The sequence below is a fragment of a genome, unplaced genomic scaffold (assembly GCF_019419815.1).
Source record: "Pyrus x bretschneideri cultivar Hongxiangsu unplaced genomic scaffold, Pyrus_bretschneideri_v1 Contig8, whole genome shotgun sequence".
Taxonomy (NCBI): Eukaryota; Viridiplantae; Streptophyta; class Magnoliopsida; order Rosales; family Rosaceae; genus Pyrus; species Pyrus x bretschneideri.
Window position 1 is genome coordinate 3885897 of NW_025999820.1, and position 22259 is coordinate 3908155.

The following is a 22259-nucleotide window of genomic DNA, read 5'->3' on the forward strand; positions in this document are numbered from 1 at the left end:
CATTGATATAAGTCGTACCTAGAACGGTACAAGATGATATCAGTGCAAGCCCAGGATCAGAACCATGGCAACTGTCAAGTGAATCCTTAGGTATTTAAGAAATACTAAGGATGGATTCCTCAAGAATGAGGAAGAATTAGAGTAACGTAATGGAAGCGTAAATGTATTAGATTATGAATCTAATCCATCATAGAATATCTCTTCATTATGAATGAAGTGATAATAAGATATCTCTTTATTATGACTAAAGAGATATTTGGGTGGAAACGTTAAAAGTAAATGACTTTAATGTGTTCCATCATGTATGCAAAATATATTGCCATATAGAAGCTTACAACATTGTTGTTTGGATGGGAAAGTTCATTCATGAACTCTTTATTCGGTTCCAACCAGAAAGTGTATGACACTAATGGGGCGATAGCTCAAGCCAGGGAATCAAGGTCTCATCAAGGTTCGAACTCAAATGAGAGACTGAACCACATGATTGAGAATCATGTATAATGGTGACGTCGTTATTCTCAAGGTTGCTTTTATGGATAACATATAGATATCCATTGTTTAAGCCTACTACTCAGCCATTTATGAAATGAATTACAGAAGAGGTATCATCAATGATGACTAAGCTGATTGGCTCTAGTGCAAGTGGGAGATTGTTGGAAATGTGCCCTAAAACCAATCATATGATGATACTTTACGGACATTTCAAACTAATGTAGTTTAAATGTAAAGGGCAAAGATTATTTTTTGAGCCGTCTCATATAAATGTTATATGCTTAAACGATAAGTCCAAGGAATATGTGATTGGAAGAATGCGATCTAAAGAAGTTAGATTCATGAGACCATTCTTTCGTTGACACATCCTAAACGTTCTTGATCATAGGATTGTCAATTGCGCATTGACAGTCCGTTAAGATCAGTACGTGCTATGTCTTCTCTCAGGGAGAGTGATTAGTCTCGAGTCATTGGTGTGTGTGACATCAAGACAAGTACGTAGGTGCTCAATAGAGAATGAGTTCACTGAACACGATCAACGAAGAGTTCTCATATTCATGTCACATGAGAACTCATGGTTGGGATAATGCAAATTAGTCTTTTGACCTGAGGCATCACAGTTGTCTTGTGGTTAGGTCCTTAATCTTTGATTATGTCAAAGTCACTCCATCAGGAGGGTGTCCAAGGCATCGTTGGGGTTAAGCCACTTAGCCATGGAGGCAAGTGAATGCGCAACAAGGGATCTCTAACCTTCAAACTGTTTGAGGGAGAATACTCTATGATATGATTTAGAATCTCTGGCCAGAGTATGAATGAGATGTTGGAATGCGTTCCAGATCACATTCAAGGTAATCATATAAGTACAAGATTCACATTGGATAGTTGACATGAATAAACTATCAAACCAAACAATGTGGTCAAGAATATTGTATTAGAGAAAGACCGTATTGCATTTGTAATCCTAAAACTGAATAGGTTCTCCACCTCTTCTGATTAGCTTGGGTAACCATGACATGCTGCTAGGCGTCAACCATGGTTTGTGGAAGCCCTAAAAGTGTATTATCACTAACGGGAGAATTGAAAGTAAGTTTCAATTCACAATCGATTTGAAAGAGTTTGAATCGCCCACTGCCTCGCTAAAAGGAACCTAATGGATCGTACACCGTGTAAGGTAGAGATGGAAGATTGAACGGAGATGAGTAAGAATAATTAAATGGTTTAATTATTTATGGCAAGGATTAATTAATATGATTATTAATCAAACGAATAAGTTCGTTAAAAGACCTCGGGATAGTTTTGGACCTTAAGGCCCAATGGGCTTCGAACGTCAAGTCCATTGACTTAAGTTGTATGACAACTTAATGAATAATGATTCACAAGGGCCCAAATAGCCCAATAAATCCCTAAGGCCGGCCATGTTAGAGAAATAGTGGGTTTTGACTTATTTACAAGTTTGCCACTCAAATGAATTAAGGTATAAGTGTGACTTAATAGCCAAAATTCATTAAGGGTTGTTTTTGGGGAAATTGGAGAAACACAAACTCTCCTTTCTCTCTAGAAATGGCCGGCCACCTTGAGGATAACATCTAGCAATCTTACTTCCTCAAGGTCACTCATTTTCTTCTACAATATACCTTGGTGTGGAGACTTAGAGGTTCTCAATTTTGGGAACTTGGAGAAACCTTTTCATCCATCCAAATCCATGGATCTAAGATGCAAGGAATGAAGGCCCTCTCTTTGGGTGATTAGCCTTTGCTTATGCAAAGAGGAATCTACAAAGGTATTGATTTCTCAACTCACTTTGTTTTGAGTTGAGTCTTGGTTCACCTATCTACTAGGCTTTGAATTTCATGGGTAAATGTTTTGTTTTAAGTGCATACAAGCATGATTCCGCCTTTAATTGTTAATTGCATGCTATTGATGTTGCTTAAATGAACATGTTTTTAACAAATCTTCCTTCAGTTTTACCTTTGTGCAACCTTGCTTTACACGAGATGAACTCATTCGGTCTTCACTAAGTGGCAGCTCATCTTGAGCTCTTCACCTTGTGGCACCGATATCAACTTGAATCACGAAATGATATGATGTTATGATATGCATATAAAATCTGGATTCAAACGACCAGTTAGATTCTCTAGTCAAACAATTGAAGGAACAATCTAACTTGAATCCAAAAGCTTGGACTAAAAATGAATTTAAAGCTTAAAACCAGACCAAGAACTTAATGAAAAACCTTAAAACAATGCAACCCTAATATGCAATGATTGGGTTTTTAATGCATGAAGAAGGTTTGGCAACTAGGGTCCTATAAATGAAAAAGAGGCAAGCTTAAAGCTTTGAAGGCACTCAATCTCTTTCTAAAATAAATTTTAAACCCTTAGGTTCAAACTAAAACCCTAGAGAACAAATTACCCAAGGAAATCAGAATTTTCACCAATTAACTTGTCCTAAGGACACTTATGGTGTAAAGCCCTGCCCTGCCAATTTATTTTGGAATTTACATTTAGTGGTAGGCTATAAAATGTCATAGTTACCCCTAGATGTTAATAACCATTCTAAAATTTCTTTCTTTGACGAATTTCCACTAAAATTTAATTTTTTTTATTTTATAGCTGCATCTAACTTCTTATTAGACTGCCTACGTACCCTTCGGAGGGATCAAGCCCATCGTAGTTCACAATCCATGTTTAATCCATTTATGATTATATTCAAATAAGTGAAATATCCAACATTAGTTTTAATAATTCAAACATATCAAATGGATACAAAATTCGTATTTAGAATATCAAAATTTGCACAAAATGGTAGCATCGGTGGATTGGCCACGTGCCGCCGCACGTGGTGGTTTCCAACGAACAGAAACCTAATTTTTTGACGGAGTCGAAAAATTACCAAACTTCACAGGTAAGTAAAGTTCAATGAGAGGAACAACGTTCATACCTGAGCCAAAGTCAAATTCGACCGGGAAGTAGCTTGAAACCGCCTTGAAAAGACCTTGTGGCCGTAAATTAGAGAACCTCGCCGTTCCCTTGTTGGAGGTCTGATGACTAAGATTCTTCTCGGGTTTTACTCCTGAAAGGAAGAGCTACCACGCCCTAGTGGTGTGCCACTGTGATTATTGTCGAAAAGAAATGTGACAGCTTTAGGGTTTCAGCAAGTTTTCGTGTTTCTCGGGCTTTATTTGTCAAATATGGTAATCCACATGGGAAATTAAGGTGAAGGCTTGACTGGGTTCGAAGTGAGGAGTAATTTGACACTGGCCCTATTGTTAACGGTGGTTGGAATAGAGAGATGGAGTTGGGTTGTGTCGGCGGGTTGAAGAGGGTCCTAGTTCCTCTCCTCTTTCTTCTCCTTCCTTTCTCTGCTTTCTCCTCCTTCTCATTCCAGCCACAAACGTGGCACAACTCATTGTTCCATAAAATCTGGAGCCTTCTAGATTGAAGAAAAATTACCAAAATGTCCTTAATTTTAAACGTTAATAACTCATTTTTTATAACTTCGTTTGTCGAACGGTTTGTGCCTACACGCTCGTAGGGTCATCCTCTATTCCAAAATATCAGGAGATATGATAAAATATATATGAGGATAAAATACATCCTCTTATAATTACGTTAAACCAACTAGGGGCATTTTTATCTTTTTCACTTATCGATAAATTTTATGACGTAAATTATAATAATTTCCGGTAACAAACTTATAAAATTTCTCAATTAAACTTTCATAACCATAAATAGATTTATTTTCGATATTTCCCACATATTCATAATTATGAATATCAAATTCATATACTTAATTTTTTTTTCTTCAGGGTATTACATGTGGACTGCAAAAGAAATATAAGCAGATCAACGACCAGAAGCTGACTACCAACAGAAAGGTATCAGTCAGCCCTTGTGGGCTGTCTTAATTTTTGTGCCTAGATAGCTAGAAGTCAACGTGCAAAACCGACTAGACAATTAAACTAGACAGAATGAAACACAAATAAAGATATGAAATGCACATGCATGAACAAACCTTTTGAAGTGAGGTGAACCATGACTTTGAACGTTTAATCATAGTAGCAGCATCCCATAATCAAAGAATATAGTCTAAAACTAAATTGACCATGTGGTACACAAATACAATATTTGACAAGGAAAGCCAAACACTTAAGACTAGACTTTATAGATGCCTTGATTTCATTTTTGGCATCCATTTAGTGAAATTCCAAGGTTTTAACATAGTTAACCACTTGGGCGGCTTAGTTGACTTTTTGGTTGATCGGTTGACTTTCCCGTTAACTTTTTAAAAAATTTGCCTGGGACCATTTTTAGTGTATTTCGATGTCGTGATTCTGAATCCGACGTTAGTTTTTCAAAATTTAAACATTTTAATTGAGTTCTACTAATGAGATCCAATATTATGCTTAGATGGGATTACTATCAGAGGCTCCGTCTTTCTTAGCTCAAACAGATGTGATCTTGCAAGTATTTGCCAGTGAGTCTTTTCCTTTGTGTAGTATATATATTTATTTAGTTTCCATATATATATATATATATATTTAATAATAAATTTTCTATATGATGCCATAATTAAATTAACATTTATGAGAAAAGTCATAATGATGAGAATTATGAGATCATTATAAATCCTACGGGATGCCTTAATTATATTTATGGCCATGAATAGTATTATGTTAACTAGAATGATCAATTTACTGTTGCATGATCATATTTACGTTATCTGCTCATCGTGTTCTTAACTGGCATTTGTACTCGCCCGAGCCAAGGCAGGGCTAACCTTCATCTGTATGTTCACATCACACCGATACGCTCATCTTGGATCCATGGTAGGTGCCAGCCTAGTCCTAGATTGTTATAGGGAATTAGGACTCATGTGATGCGCTTAGCACCAATCTTCACATGATCGTAGTATTAGAGTGTAAATCATATTACACCTAGTCATGTTCATATTAGAATATCTCTGCATGATCTCGTGTGTCAGCATATGTCGATGAGCACCCGATATTATATGTTCGTTTATTCGAGTTCTTGTGATTACCGGTTTTCATGTGTTTTATATGCTGAATATTGTGAATTATTACATTCTTGTGATCTTACTGTTTACGGTAAGTGTTTTCATACTATACGTAGTATGCTATTTTAGGAAACTATACTTGTTTTACGGCAAGGGATTATTACGTTTTCGAAAATCTTTTACAAAGCTTTATTTTTAGGCCCACTCATCCTTGTTTTTTGCCCCTCCAGGTTTTAGTGGTGGAGCATTCGTGTTAACGAGGATTCTTGGCAAATGTTGTTATAGGAGAATACTTTTGATGGTATAATTCTTCTTTCACTTTTACTATACTATGCTTATGCTCTGACATCACGTGTGAAATGGGTTCAATCCCGCTCACATGTGTACTCTTGCATTTAGTCACTTATAAGTTTAAATTTACTCACTTTTTTCACATCACTACACTTTATGGTTTTGTCACCTTCCTAGTGTCGGCAAGCACAACTCGATTTGGAGTCCAGGTGGACATTCCAGGTCTGGATGTGTCAGAAAGAAGTTACAAAACAAGATTTTAGTTTTCAGTTTTCAACAAGGTGAAAATCGAAAATAACCATTAACTTGTAAATAACTAGATAACCCATTTGTGTATTGCATTTCCATTTATCATTTGGGAAACTTTGCAATCCCTTTTTTTTTAGCCAAATTGGATAAATGGTCCCCATGGTCGCAGGTTGTTCAAAAGATAGCCTTTGTGGTAAAAAATTTAGATCTAAACTCTTGTGGTAAAGTATGTTAAGATTTATGCCCAAAACTGAAACTTTTGTCATTCCTCTGTTAGTAACTGCATGGGAGCCTCACGTGTGAGGCTAAGATGATTATTTCGTCCCTTTCGTAGTTGCTTCCTGTTCTTTGATTGAACTGCTTATTCTAGAAGAAGCACAATCATTCCTCATGACCATTGTATTACTGTAATATAATTTTTGAATTACATCAGTTGTGAGTTCTCATAAGAGGACTTCACCTATCCAGTTGATGACACATACCTGCCCACCCTTGTAAAATATGTGCCCTTTAAACCATTGACATTGGAAGCCAATGAAATAACAAGGGGCAAGCTACTATTTCCAAAATCACAATTTCCTTCAACTGTGTATTGGTCGAATTATGGATTTCAAACCATAACCCATCATTCAAAGGCAAATTTTTTGAAATAGGCAAGATCAAATCCGTCCAAAAATGGTACCCAGAATCCAAAATTTCCAAATTTCCCAATTTTTGCTCATAATTATACTTGAAATTCTTCTCAACAAGGTAAAAATGAATGCTCTTTAATTCACATGGTAACTCCCAATATATGTTTATCTATCAAATTCCTAAGATAAATAGCTAGTGTTTGATTGTTTTGAAGCAAATACTATGGAAGGGATGAAAGGGAAAGAGATGAAATGACCATCTTAGCCTCACTCACATATAGGCTACTAATGGAGAAACAACAAAAAAATTAATTTTGGGTATAAATCCTAATAGAGTTCATCACAGGGTTTAAATTCTAATTTTTTACCACATGAGTTATCTTCTAAGCACCTTCTAACCACGAGTACCATTTATACGATTTGGCCTTTTTTAACTTATCTGTGTGTGTGTGTGCATATATATGTTGTTCATATACTAGTCGTAGTTTCTTAAGCTGGTCCAAGTTTCAGGGGACTAATTGTTAGGCTTTAAGTATATATGGAATTTGAAAAGATTCAACCAAATTATGATTGGTTTCAGTTGATGAAATAAAGAAAAATATACTGATCGCAACCTTACAATGTGAGTCCGACTACAAAAATGTATGAACTAACAGTACTGTAGATTTTGTTTTCTCTCTGCAGTGAGAGTTATTGTTCTTCATTGCCAACCAACATTTCCTACCTTTATCCTCCTCGACATTAATTTGAAACCATATAACTTAAACTCTACAACCAACTAGATCTAATCGAATGGTATCCAAAGTGAATCTAAAGGGTCCCATCGGGTATGTCAAAATTATGTTGGCGCCCACAATTCTCCCTGCAAGTGTGCGAACTCTATGTTAGTTTAAAGGTGTCTTGGGGAAGCCTTGAGCAATCCTTTAAGCTCTTTTAAACGAGATTGTTGTTTTCAGGCATGCCACTATTGGATTAGACCAATAGATTGATTACGAAGTAGTTGTTTGTTAGAACGTTTGCTTGCACCACAAGTAAATCGAGTTTCTTACCAAAGAATTGTGTCATAGACGAGTTAAATCTATGTTAAGTTCTTTTCTATAAGTTGCCACCAATGACTCTATATTTTCTTTATGTTGATGCCAAGAGTGACATAACACGAGTAGACGGACCCGCACAAACAAGGGGTGAATATAATGGCATATTTGTCGATTTGTCCACTAAACTTGTACAGAGCTGTCAAATTTTCTCGAATTTTAATTTTAGCTGTTTACCCTCCTTAACTTTTATAATTAGCCAATTTTCTCCTTGAACTTCAATTTTAGCCGATTACCCTTTGACCTTTTATAAATATCCAAATCCCCTCCAGACTCTATATTTTAATAATTTTCATCCAGTTTGATCACGTGGACAACTCATGACAACTGTATTGGGGCAAAATGACACACCCCGACCCAAAAAGTCCACTAGGATTCTAAGTCGAGCTGTGCTGGTCGACACCTAGAAGGTGACGAAGCCATAGAAGGTGATAATGTGTAAAAAAAAATGAATAAATTTAAGCTTAAAAGTGCCTATATACACAAATACGCGGCGAGTGGGTATGGACCCATTTCATGCGTGATACAGAGCATAAATAAGCACAGTAAGGTAAGATAATGATTATACTGCCATAAGGAGCCACCTGAATCGGGAGTGCCATAAGTCCTCGTTGATACAGAACTTGTTATTAGAACCTGGAGAGGTGCAACAATAGAAAACGTGAGTGGTCGAAACAAAGATTTTCAAAATCATTTCTATTATCAAAGATAGTAACACCTCGCCGTAAAACATGTATAGTTTCCAACAAATCATACTACGTTAAAGTATGAAATCAAAAGTGTACTAAAAGTAAACCCAGAAGTATACCACTATCTAGCATCTCATTAGCAATATAAATAATCACGTGCTTAATAAACGGTACCAGCATGCAAGTCAGAATCACTTATGGTGACCTGTACAACTATACACATATATCACATCAATCAATGCTAGCATATAAGTCGGAGTCACCTATAGTGACCTGTACGACTTATCCATATCTCAACAATCATGGCTAGCATATAAGTCAGAGTCACCTATAGTGACCTATATAACTTATCCATATCTCATCAATCATGGCTAGCATATAAGTCGGAGTCACCTATAGTGACCTGTACGACTTATCCATATCTCATCACATATCTCATCACATATCTCATCAATCATGCTAGCCAATAACTCAATAACATGCTAGCCAATAGCTTAATAAGTATACCTGCACACGAGTCGGAACCACCAAAGTGGTTTGTACGACATGATTGGGTGTAAATAAGTACGCTCAAGTGCTACGATCACGTGAAGATTGGGCGAATAATCTCGGGTCACCTAAGAATCGAAACCACCTAAAGTGGTCTGTACGACAAGACTGTGCACCTAGCTTGGATCCAAGGTGAGCATAAGGTGCGGGAGGTGAACATCACATGAAGGACTGTGCCCTGGCCAAGGGCGGGAGCACTAACACCAGGGTGCAGGTTTATGAGCTATAATATATCTCAACACAATCATACTCACTACCACCACTATCATCAACATGTACTCACTTGAAGCTTACCTGGCGTCCGCAGCATCATTTAGCACTTCAGAGCATTCACAATGGTTAGGTTCAGGTAATACACACATGAATATGCCATGATGTAAATCTGAAATTCAACTATATCATACTTCCAGATATATAAACATATATACAAATGGCATGACATGCATAAACTGTAGCATCTCACTCCCAAACTATTTACTTTTGAGAGTAATCAATGATGATAAGTCTAATTAGACACTAGTTAGATTAATTATCATTACTTACCTTTCCTTACTTCAATTTCTTGATTCTTTACATCTTAATTTATGACCAACACTTAACTACCAAAACCAAAGGTTATATCTTGCATTTTCTACCAAACTCCTTCACACTATTCAATTCCTTAAACAAGGCTATTGTCTCAATTCTTTAGTCTCGTTTATTGTATGGCTGCATCTAACGTCTTGTTAGACTGCCTATGTACCCTAAACAGGGATCAAGCCATTCGTAGTTCACATCCATTAATTGTAGGTGACATGCATAAATCAATTTAAAAGCGTTTATGGAACTATTAAGTATATGCCTATGATAAAAGGAAAAGACCCACTCACCTGGAGTCAACGCTATGATTCTCTAGCACATGTATCGAGGTGTCCCGAATGATTGGCACCTAGAACAATTATTGAATCATATATCAGAACTCTTATTAATAGAATATGTAATTCACATAAAACACATCCTCAAAGACATTCTAAAATAGTTTGAGGCTTATTGACCAAAAGTTAACCGTCGATCCGGCAGATTCACATATCAGATTTCCAATCCACGACTTCCAAAGATTCACATTATGCTTCTAGAATAACATACCAAAATTTCATTACGATCCAACGGTCGGATCTTCGCCAATTGCCCAAAATCAAGTGGCGATTAACATTTACTTTATAAACTTACAAATCCAATTTGGGAAGATCCGCATATCAAATTTCCAATCCATAAGTTTCCATGATGCTCAAATGTTACGTACTATAACATATTAAAGTTTGGTGACAATCCAACAGTCGGATCATCGATTCATATAAATACCTATTAACATATCGTACCGAATTTAGGTTCCAATGATCAACCTACATCATTCAAATATCAAAAATGAATTCAAGACATTTAATATAGCCTAAAAATAGCATTGGTGGCCCACTGACCATGCGTCGCCGCTGGTGGCGGTCGGTCGTCCCCACTCGTCGGAAAATTTCACTATTTCCAAAAATTACCAAAATTTACAAAATTGTAGGTATCAATGAGTAGAGTAAACTTTATACTTGTGGACAAGTCTAATTTTTCCGAGAAACACCTCAATTTTACAATATTCCGCCGGAAACCCTAAAGAGGGTGTGCTTCGATTCGACCTCCATGCTCACTCCGATGCCTCCACAAGTGTTTGGGCTTTGTTCCTGAGGTTGAGGGGAGTCTATTTGTGGTGTTAATTGGAAGAAATTGTTTCAGAAATGGGAGAATCGACACAAGACCCGCCGTACCCACCGGTGCGATGTTTCCTGAATTTCCATGCTAAAATCTATGATTTCTGGGGTATAATTGGAAGAGGGAAGGTTATAGAGGGGTTTCCAAGTGGTAATTTGGTGTAATTCACCGGAAAACGGGGTGAAAATCCGTCGAAAATGTGTGTGTGGCGTCGATTGGGTCGGGTCACCAAGAACCGGGTCCCGATCCCCTGCTTCTCCCTTCCTCTCCTCTTCCCTCCTTTCTTCCTTTTCTGATTGGTCCTCCTCCCATCTTCCTCATTTCCCTCCTGCAACTCTCCACTTTCTCCTCTCCTTTGCTGCCATTAGGCAGTCCGTCCCCTTTTTTTTTTCCTTCCTCTTTGCTCTCTTCCCTGTTTTTTCCTCTCACACACACGCACACACTCACTTACACACCCACTATCCTCTTTTTTTTTGCATACATTAAAATAATATAAATAGAATAATTATTTCTTCAAAATACTTTTGGTTCTTAATTCCAAATTCACTTCTGCTTGCGCTTACTCGTTCATATCGTCGAGTACTTCAGGAATATACTAAAAGAATATTTAGTACGTCTCACAACCCGTTGATCTATGAAAGTCAAAACCTTCGCCTCTAGGGCATTTTTGTAAATTCACATTATAAAATTTATAAAATAATAAAATTTAGGACGGGTTGTCACACAAAAAGAATGGAAAATTGGATGGAAAATTTTAATATCTAAAGCTAGGGGCAAAATTGGCTATTTATAAAATTTTAGGGGGTGCGCGGCTAAAGTTAAAGTTTAGAGGATAAATTAGCTAATTATAAAAGTTCAGGAGGGTCAACGGCTAAAATTAAAGTTCAGGAGGGTAATTGGTAGCTTTGTACAAGTTCAGCGGGCAAGCTGACAAATATCTCTAATGTTATACATATCAAGTGCCTGAACTGATTTCCTGGAAGTGGTAGCTTTCTGTGTTGTGGTTTAGGGATTAAGGTTTAAGTTGGGTTGCAACTTTGTACACACTAACACTGATGATGGAAGTGCCCCATCTTAACATGTCAATAATGAACACCCATTATCCCATTGTCGGTAAACTCTTTAGTTATAGCTATATATCTTCCTTGTATTGTATGAGGGGAGACTATGAAGTATGGGAGCTCAGGTAAAAAAATAAACGTTGTTTTTAACACCCAAAAATCCTTATTAGGAAGCCCTTCTTGTTAATTGATTCATGGTTGTCCATTAACATAAGTTTCAAAGTTATTCGTTAATAAGTTTTATAGTCGTAAGGAGTTTGTAGGTTAAGGGTGAAAACATTTTTATTCATTAAGAAGTTTTACAGTTGTAATGAGTTTGTAGCTTAAAGAGTGAAGAATATTTACTTATGCATTTGAGATTTTAAATTCTGTTTTCTTCTTCCATTAGTACTACTTGTATCAAAAGTCTAATGGCTGTATTGAAGTAAAAAACATTGAAAAGCATAAGCTGCTTCTATCACCTTATATACTAATTTCATGCAACAATTTTCCTGTTAGTTGTAACTCCCTTATAACTTGCTAACCCAATTCCATACCAACGGTATCCTACCATTGTGAATATCGATTTATGTGAGAGTTGAAGCCCAAAAGGGAGGATCGGGACATTTTTCTCATAGGGGATCATATTGGTTTTCCTTGGAGATGGAAAATCCGCCCGTTAGGTTTTATAATTTGCAAATTTTTCCACAGTTAATTAAAAGAATGAAATTGGCTGATATTATAATGATACTAGGTAGATAGATATCATTATGGGAGAAGTTGATATTTGAAATCGTATTTGGTAACCGGAAATACAAGATATATGATCAGAATTAGGTCAAACTTTGCTTGCAACTCTCCTGTAAATGTAAAGGCAGAAAGGAATATATGTTAGATAAAAAAAAAAAAAAAAAAAGAAAAAAAAAGAAGGAAAGGACTGAAAGTAATGGAAGGTAAATACTTGTCAAATTAAGTTAGGTGCTTGTTAAATACTTACGACAGAGAAATAACTTGAACAAAATAATAGTAACTAAAGGTACAAGACAATAAGGTAAAGGGAAATATAAAACACAAGCATTCGAGCAAGTTTAAACTTATTCAGGCAAGTTTGCAAGCCATTCGGCCAAGTTCTTGACACTAAAAGATGTGCTTCAAAATGAAGTTGAAAATAGGAAAATAAATACTGCATGTAAAGTAGCAGAGCTTTAAAGATAAATGTAAGGAAACACGAAGGTGCTAAATATATGAAAGGGACTTGTAAGAAAGTAGACTGGAAAGAGAGCAAAGTTGTTTTTAGGTTGTTTGATTTAAGTGTCCTAGTCTTCAGTTTTTATGTCTGTTTTTTATAGAGAAAAGCCGACTTTGAGTTGATGCCTTATTCAAATTAATCCTCCCTGAGTCAAGTTGGCGACGTGAGAGCGGTCAAAGAAGAAGATATTATCCTTCAACCTGGGCTTTCTTTCCTCCAGAATACCCAAACTGCCCCCAGAAAGTAGTTTTCCTTTGTTTAAATCAACTGAAGTGTTCTATTAGTGGAAAAGAGATCATCTCCATATTTTTCCCTCCAAAGTCCAAGGATCAAGTGATCTGGGCCTTTAAAATTTGATCTAATGGCCAAAAATTATTATAGCTTTTAAAAGTTTTTACTAACTTCTCTATTTTTAGCCGTTGTATCAAATTTTAAAGGCTCGGATCACTTTATCCTTGGACCTTGTAGGGAAAGATCCAAAGAGGATCTCTTTCCCTATTAGTGTGAAAGGTTTGTTCACCGACTCTGTTGCTATGTGTAAAGTACTTTTGAACTTGGTTAGGCTGGTGCATTGTTTCTTATGCTTTAAATGCCTATTAGTGTTTTACATGGGAACGAATGGGTTGGGTCTTGGTTAGGCCCCAATACATATTTTCAATCCAAACATTGCCACCTTTAAATATGATTAAGCCATTAATGTTGGCTTTATTATGTTTAAACGTTTACCTTCGCTTGTTGGAAAGTACTTAAGGCCTAAACCTGCCGAGTCATAGAATTCTGATACTCTAACTCCTCAGCTTGTTATCTCGGTATGTCAAAATTATCCTTGACTAAAACCGTATCACCGTCGAGTCTCGCCTTCTTCGACACAAACTAAGATTATGAGCCTAGACTGATTATGCAACTAATTGTTGGAAATTATATATTATATATTATAGTATATAATTTTAATAATTGAATGAAAAATATTGTTAATCAATTTCTTAGAAAAGTTATGTTGTTTAGTTGTATTCCCTTGATAAGTGATGTATACTTAAAGATGAAAAGTTACATCTCTTTGATAAGTAGAAATTGGATTCTATATAAACCCATGAAACCATTGGTATTAAATAGAGAAAATTAGAGTTAATTTTTACTCTTGAGAAATAGGGTTTCCCTACTTTGTTTCTCTCATGCTTCGTGTGTCAAATTCCAATATGTGTCTTGAGAGTACGGAATATATAAAGTTCGCCAGAGTCCAAAAATTGAAGTTCTTTGACTTCGGATTATAGATTGTTGAATCCTGAACTACAAGCCTCAATCTCCAAGTTTGTCAGTTTTTCTAACATTCTCTTTAGTTGTTTACATTAATCTCATGTATAATTGATGTTGTGAATTTCTTTATAATTATTATCATTGGAATTATATTGTTATTTTTCATATTTTCTAATATTGCTCCAACAATCTAAAGACAGAATTTTCTCGTGGAATATTAGAGAGTATGAGTCTGAGTACATAATAGAAGAAGTTAAAATCAATAACATTGAACATAGCCCTAAACGCTAAGTAGAAGAAACTCTGATTTTGCTTTGGAAAATTTATGGGGCTGGATTTTATGTGTATATTGATGTGTATTAGTTTATTTGATGTGCTTGATATATACAATAATGTTTGTATGTTGCCACACTAGTGGTAATTGCATTGTGTATATACTGGAAGATGTTTTTCGATTTTCATCTAGCAGTTATATGTGTGCTTTCATTGTCTGCATATGTATGTTACAGCATATATGCCTTCTTGGCCTGGTTATTCTCACTAAAATGAATCTGCCATGCGTATGAGATTATAAGAAAATTAATAAATAGATATTTCTACATATGACAGTGATAGGGTATTGATGTCTCTGGCCATTTACCACCATGTTAAAATTTGAATTGTCATATAGGCTGATGCCCAAAGCGTTTCTTTCAGAGAAAACATGGATATATTGATAATATATGTTACACTGCAATCATGAATCTTTTGTTTCACATATGCGATTCTCATGATTCAATTGCATCATTCATGAATATCTGGCAAGTATGTTTGGCATTGACTTTTCTATTAGAAAGGAGGTGACGGTTAAGGCTAATTGAAATGGCTTGATTAAAAAATTTGCATTATTTTCAAATCTAAAAGGGCAATAATGTTCTTTCTTGGGACAATTGAAATCAATATTTGATTGGGTACGAGGATGATTAATCGGGTTTTGTTGAGAAAACGCTTATATTCATAAAGATGTCAGCGAAAGCTCTTGATGAAGAGTGACTACCCAAATAAAATGGGGTTGTTTTAAATTTGTATTGAAACAGTTTGGAAAACTCCAGTAAAAGATATGAATCCAACTTCCATGGTATCATAGAATATAAGATAAGTGCAGATTATTCATATTTATTCATGGAAAGAATGGAATACATATGAAGGACATTGAACAATTACTCAGGCATATGTGTGTATATGCAAAATTGGGTTTAATCTTTAGTCATGTTCAGTCATGATAAGAACCCAGAAAGTGGATGAATTTGGCTTTGAGAAGCAACAAAAATAAACTGATAAACTGAACTCATTTTAGATGAGTTATCTATCAACGTCGAAAGATGCTTATTTAATTATGGGGTCAAGGTCCAAGACTTATATTGAACCATGTGGCGGTTAAGTCGCAGAAAGATGCAACTATTTAACTAAAGGATGGTTTTGTAATGTGGCGGAATTGAAAATTGAAATTTGCCATTTGAGATTCAAAGAAAAAACATGCCATTTGAAGTGCTGCTTTTGACAGTGAAAGGGTAGGACCTTCCTAACTAGTCATTGACATATTCAAATGTGTTCATGGGCTGGTATGTAAACTTTTACATACTGACTGGATGTATTATCATATAGTGATAATAATGTTGCAAAATCATTTATATGCTTTCTTCGAAGTGATACACATTTATAAATTACAAGAGACCCAAGATGATATTGAGTGTCATTTAAAGTGATATTAATATAAAGAAATAATCATGAAAGTGTGGGGGTCTTTTAGAAAGGACAAGATCATACTGAAAATGTGAAAGACATTTTGCAGATTTGAATTCGACGTAATGATGCTTATTAGGTAAGCGTATGAATGGACATGGCCCTTGGGTCATGCTTGTTAGTAACAGGAAGGAAAGAATAAAAGCAAAGAAGTGATTTTGTCATAATTTCTAGTGAGGCATGAAGGCCTAAAAGGATAGATTGAGCCTATCTTTGTTGTTCCTTACCTCTTGAAGTGGAAAATGTGATCGATTTAATGATAGCATTAAAAGAAACTACAATTATGAAAGAATTGTAGGGGTTGGTTAAAAGTCGTTTGCTAATTGAATGACATTTAAGATGTCATCTCTTGTAATGAGTAATTGTTTAAGGTATGGCAAGCTTAGAGATCTTCTTATAAATACCTTAAATGTGGGGGAGTTTACCCAAGTGCTTATCGTTAGTAAATTACTTAGTAATTAAGTCCTAATATAAAGTTTGAAGACTTGACATTTCAAACAATGTCAAACAACTACTCTCGTATGAAATATAATTTCATAATATGAAAGTGCACACCATAAGAAGAGTCAACCTTAGTGATACCAATTATTAAAGGTTTGACTAGAGAGTAAGTTGAACATCGAGGGGAATGTGGCTAAAGCCAACACAACTAATGAATCAGTCGAGCGGAAACCTAACTTAGTTGATTGGAGATCCCATGGTCTAAGTTTAATAGGCAAACTGGTTGGGCATGGTTCAAAGAAGTTAACACACTGTATACCTCATTCCTATGGTAGAAGAAGTGTGTTGTCTGCAAAAGTTTTAGGATGTATATTTATACTTAATGACAGTGATATCTTATAAATAAGAGGAATGAAGTAAACTATTCTTAATCAGTGGTCACCTATGTGAGAGTAGAAGTGAGTCGCTTCTATGAGTATGAGATGGTTAAATTCTCTAAAGCTTTCATGAATCCGTGATTTGTTCAGGACCAAAATGAACACAACCGTATGAATCGGAATATATTAGGATTAGTGGTGTGTGTTGCTTATTGTTTCGGTTTACTACTGTGGTGAACAGTCCAAGATTCTATATTCACTGCGTCACCAAGTAAATCCGATAAGTATTCACTAGGGTAGGTTCAAGTCCAAAAGACACCTCTCCCGATGCATCTCTTGTCCGCCTGTACTCTCAAATTCTTCCTAATTTTTCATTCATGTGGGGGATTGTTGGAAATTATATATTATATATTATAATATATAATTTTAATAATTGAATGAAAAATATTGTTAACCAATTTCTTGGAAGGGTTATGTTGTTTAGTTGTATTTCCTTGATAAGTGATGTATACTTATAGATGAAAAGTTACATCTCTTTGATAAGTAGAAATTGGATTCTATATAAACCCATAAAACCATTGGTATTAAATAGAGAAAATTAGAGTTAATTTTTACTCTTGAGAAATAGGGTTTCCCCACTTTGTTTCTCTCATGCTTCGTGTGTCAAATTCCGAGTCGTGTCTGGAGAGTAAGGAATATATAAAGTTCGTTAGAGTCCGAAGATTGAAGTGCTTTGACTTCGGATTATAGATTGTTGAATCCTGGGAGACGGACGCCTATCGAACTACAAGCACAAGAGTATGGGCGAAATTCTGTCTTTAGGACATTGCATTAATGCAAGCCTCAATCTCCAAGTTTGTCAGTTTTTCTAACATTCTCTTTAGTTGTTTATATTAATCTCATGTATAATTGATGTTATGAATTTCTTTATGATTATTATCATTGAAACTATATTGTTATTTTCATATTTTATAATATTGCTCCAACATCAATTCCCATTTAATCTAGAAACCAATCATGACCTTTTCATCCAAAATCCAATCCGGATCCTCAAGTATCTAAGTCAAATATCATCAAAAGTCAATCCTGATCCTCAAACAAGCCTACTTTGCCTAGGACTCGGCCATGTCACCAACAATGCATTACTAGGTTGAGACTCACAACCTTTTTTTTTTTAGGCTGACTTCTAATAGCTCGGCTGAAACCAAAATTTTTCAGGCCCAAACAAAATCATCTTGATCTTTTAATCTAGCGCCTCCAGACATATGGGTCGAGCATGCAAAACCGGGTACACACGCATACAAAGCTGTGACAGTTGATTTGGTTCGGCTTAACTCATTTACTATGCTTGCTTAGCACCATTTTTTAAACAACCAATGGTGGATACTAAAGAAGTAAAAGGAAATAAAAAAAGGATGATAATAGAGCATTCGATAAGCTTCTCCGATCCAAATTTAGGGTATGATTACAAATCTGTGAGTTTAGGTGCACCGAAGTATTATTGTGGTTGCTGTCTGATAAAAAGTATAACATCTGTTTCTTTAAACTCTCACTAATTTATTTCAAGGTGCAATGAAAAGAAACAAAATAATTAGAAAAAGAAAAATGAATTGGGCCATCATGTTGTTGCACTTAGGATATTTGACACAATGTCATCCTATCGATTATTTCACATAGAACCAGCTGAATCTAGATTATTGGAGTTACAAACCTTATTGTAAGAGTCAAATCTCTCCTATTTTTTTAACTTCTTCATTTTCCTCTCTCTTTGTTTATTTCCGATCCATTTTTTTTTTTTTTTTCCTGATGAAGAAAACAGATGAACTGAAGCTGAATTTGATCAACATTCAGTTTAACCAATTTCCATTTTTTCCCTCTCAATTAAAAACACTGCAATCTCGACGAATATTACCGTTCTTGCCGGTCTTCACTCCGACACGGCCCAGCTTGGTCATAGCGGTAATAAAGGCCTGGTTAAAAGCCGCCTTGTTTTTGGCCCAATTTCTTACCGTGGGCTGGGATCTGCTGTCCGTAAAAAGGACCTGGTCCGAAGTAAATAATCCTTTCCCTTCCACAAGATTCTGAAAGTATACATTGTCAAACGTCCTGGGCGTGGTTGGGTCCATGTTGATGGCTATGTCGGGGTCTACATTTTTGGGACACATTTGTTGAAGCTCCGTTGCGTACGTTTTGTTCAGCGTGGGGTCCACTGGGTTACTGTAAATCCGATTTGAGAACTGGTTGCAATGAGAGAACCCAAGGGTGTGTGCCCCTGCAAATTAAACACAGTTATTAGTGCCTTTAATTAGTGCATGTCAAGGAACCATAATGCCGCTTAGTAGCAAATCAATACGAGGATATGATCGATTGTTTTCCAACAAAGTTTGACGAAGAATAATTGATGAAATACTTATTCAAGAATCACAAAGTATGATTCTCTAATATCAATACACATTATCTATTTCGATGATATATTTTTTTGAGTTGAAAACAATGTTTCTTGAAAGATAATAAAAATTTTAAAAGCACTTTAAATCATCTAAAAACTAGCAATTAAATTCTAAATATTGCAAGTATTGTGTATGTTTAGAAAAAAAGGCTAATTAAGAACGTTAATTCATGCGGATGATTGTTAGCTATCAAAGTAAGTAGACAGACTTTCACTAGCATAGGTCTTAGGTTTTAGTGTATGATGTGTCCCATTGACGAGAGCATAAAACACGTCTTACCTGAAAGAGCAACCATGTCAGCTTGGGACAACCCATGGGAAGCAAACAGGGAATTGAGCTGGTTCAAATTGAAGGTTGACTTGGGTAGCTTCCCATTTACACTTGTAGAAGTTGAGCTTAGTCCATCCAATCTTCCCAACTCAACAGAATATGAAGGTCCCCCAGACTGCAGAGTTAAACACATTTGATTGTAATTAACATTACCGTAATAAAAATGTAAGTAGTTATCACAACTACCCTGCATGGCAAAATAATAATAGAGCAATGCCCTTTATATTGTCGGACTTTAAATTTAAACCATACATTCTGATAAACGTTAACCTGATTGATCAGGTCATGATTTCAATTCATAATCTAGCGACAAACGAAAATTTCCAATATCAAAAAGCAAAAAAAATATTTTTTTATAGAGAAAAAAAAATCAATTAAAACAAAGTTCTTGTGATAACAAATTACCAAACCAATAACATCTCTGGTGGCCAAGGCAAGAATATCAGCACAAGAGACTTTGTTTTTGCATTGAGGAACTGCATCAACGGCTGCTTTCGCTTTGATCACCGTATCAAACCCATCTCCGGCTAATGACAGATTATCTGGATTGTCCTTTTCTGCCTTGTTGTTTGCAGTGGAAGCAACTATAACAGAAGCATCACATCCCTATACATTGATTTCACAACACAACAAAACAAGGCTAAGATTTTGATCGAAATTTGGAAACCCGTGTAGGAAACTTGTTATAATTTCTACAATTTAGGGTTTAGATAGCGTTTAAGTGATTACCTCGACAAAGCAATCGTGGAAAAAGAGACGGAGCGTTCCCGGAACCGTGACGAATGTTTGCTGGAATTTCTTAGTGACAGCATCTTTGACAATGCTTTCAACGTTGGGGCAGATATTGGCATAGTAGTTTGTTTTGAGCTGCGCCGATGTGGGACAAAGGAGTAGACACAGACCGACGCAAAGTGACCATACTAGAATAAGATGAAATCGACCCATTCGACAAAAAATTTATTTTTTCAGAACACAGATATGAAGAGAGAGAGAGAGAGAGAGAGAGAGAGAGAGAGAGAAGAAGAAGCAGACTGAGATTTTGAATGGTAGGGTGGAGGAATATATAAAAAGAAGAGGGCGCTTAAGTCTATATGGGCCAGTTGGATTGAGGAATCTTTACTTTTTTTTAATATAGACAAGTAGGTTCATATTAAAGCAAATGCATTTGAACGTAGACTAGTTATCGTGTGTTCGAAAGAGACATTGATTTGGGGCCTGTCAAATTTTCAGTTGCCGCCCCTGTTTACCTTGTTCTTACTGCACTGCAACTTTGTCCGAATGTTTGAGTTTGCACTAAAATAATAAAATATAGTGATTTTAATCTAAATACGTGGTAACAACCCTAATATAAAAAATGAACTTTAACGCAAAGTTATCGGTACTATTTATTTTAACGAAAAATCATATTTTTTATACTAATTTATACTAAAAAATCAATTTTGGTACTATTTACGTTACCCTCTATTTTATTCTTATCGTTAAAGCTCAAAATTTTTAAACATTTTTCTTTAGTTTTCTTATATAAAAATGATTTGAGAAAAGATGAAAACGTGGTCTAAAAGTGGATTTGGAGGCTGCTAAAGTAGACACAACTAGATCGTAGACTGGACGTTAAGGTTCCTGTGGCCTAGCTGTGGCTTTCTCTACCAGAATAGTGTAATGGACCAGCCACTTGGCATAGATCCAGTGTTATAAAACATGACTCATGACAATAGGGTTTGTAATTTGTTGTGTATAATTTAAAGTTTTTTTGTTTGTTTAAGGTTAATAACGTGAGCTTTTTAACAGATTGACAACAAAGTTTTGTCTATATGATTAAGATGATGGGGAATGGCCAACCAAGATGGACCCGGTTTGTGGATAAGAGCTGACTAAATTGCTAGTGCCTTCCCAAATTAATTCTAGGTAGATAATAAAACAAATGGAATTATGCATTATCTATCGGATATAGACAATGATATATAATGTCTATGCCTAGTGACTACAGTAAACAATTATCTATACTATAGGTGAATATATCAATTTTCTTTTAGTTGAAATCTCATTCTAAATAAGAATTTTGTGGTTTCAGAAAATCGACCTACAAATGGATCATGAAGAGCTTTTTTTTCTTGTCCACTCGAGTCTTGGGTTATAGAATGCTAATTCTAAGAATGACTGATATTGCTTTCTGACTCTTACTACTCAACTCAAAAGCAGACAGCTAGCTACTGCATTTCGCTTATTCTTTTTAGAAATCAAATGAATTTGGTCTTGTACATATGTGATGAAGGTAATAAACAAAAATGAGTTCTTTCTTTTATCATTTGGGAGTCATGCAACATGAACGTCTAATGCACAATTTTGAATGAGAGACAAGGTTAGTAATCATCATTTCAACTTTGACTCTCTCGCTCTATTGGTTGCTTTTTTTTTTTTTTTTTTTTTTTTTTTTTTTTTTGTGACTTCAAAATTAGCTACTTCAACTTAAGCCACTTGAATTTTCGATTTTCCTTTTTATTTCACAAATTATATCTTTTTCTACATGTGGCATGTGTGGTTTTATTTTCATCTTCACTTGTAGGTTCTTACCTATTAATTACGTTGTGTT

The 22259-nt window shown here is 35.5% G+C and overlaps 1 protein-coding gene across 1 annotated transcript; it reads right to left on the bottom strand.

Moving 5' to 3' along the window:
* Positions 1-18484: 18484 nt before the first annotated feature.
* LOC103934752 (peroxidase 73) lies at positions 18485-20647 on the bottom strand. The gene is made up of 4 exons (XM_009344500.3): positions 20399-20647; positions 20075-20275; positions 19619-19784; positions 18485-19161 (listed from the first exon to the last, which is right to left on the bottom strand). Exons 1-4 carry the CDS (start codon positions 20612-20614, stop codon positions 18767-18769), a joined length of 978 nt encoding a protein of 325 aa, XP_009342775.2. The 5' UTR covers positions 20615-20647; the 3' UTR covers positions 18485-18766.
* Positions 20648-22259: the final 1612 nt, after the last annotated feature.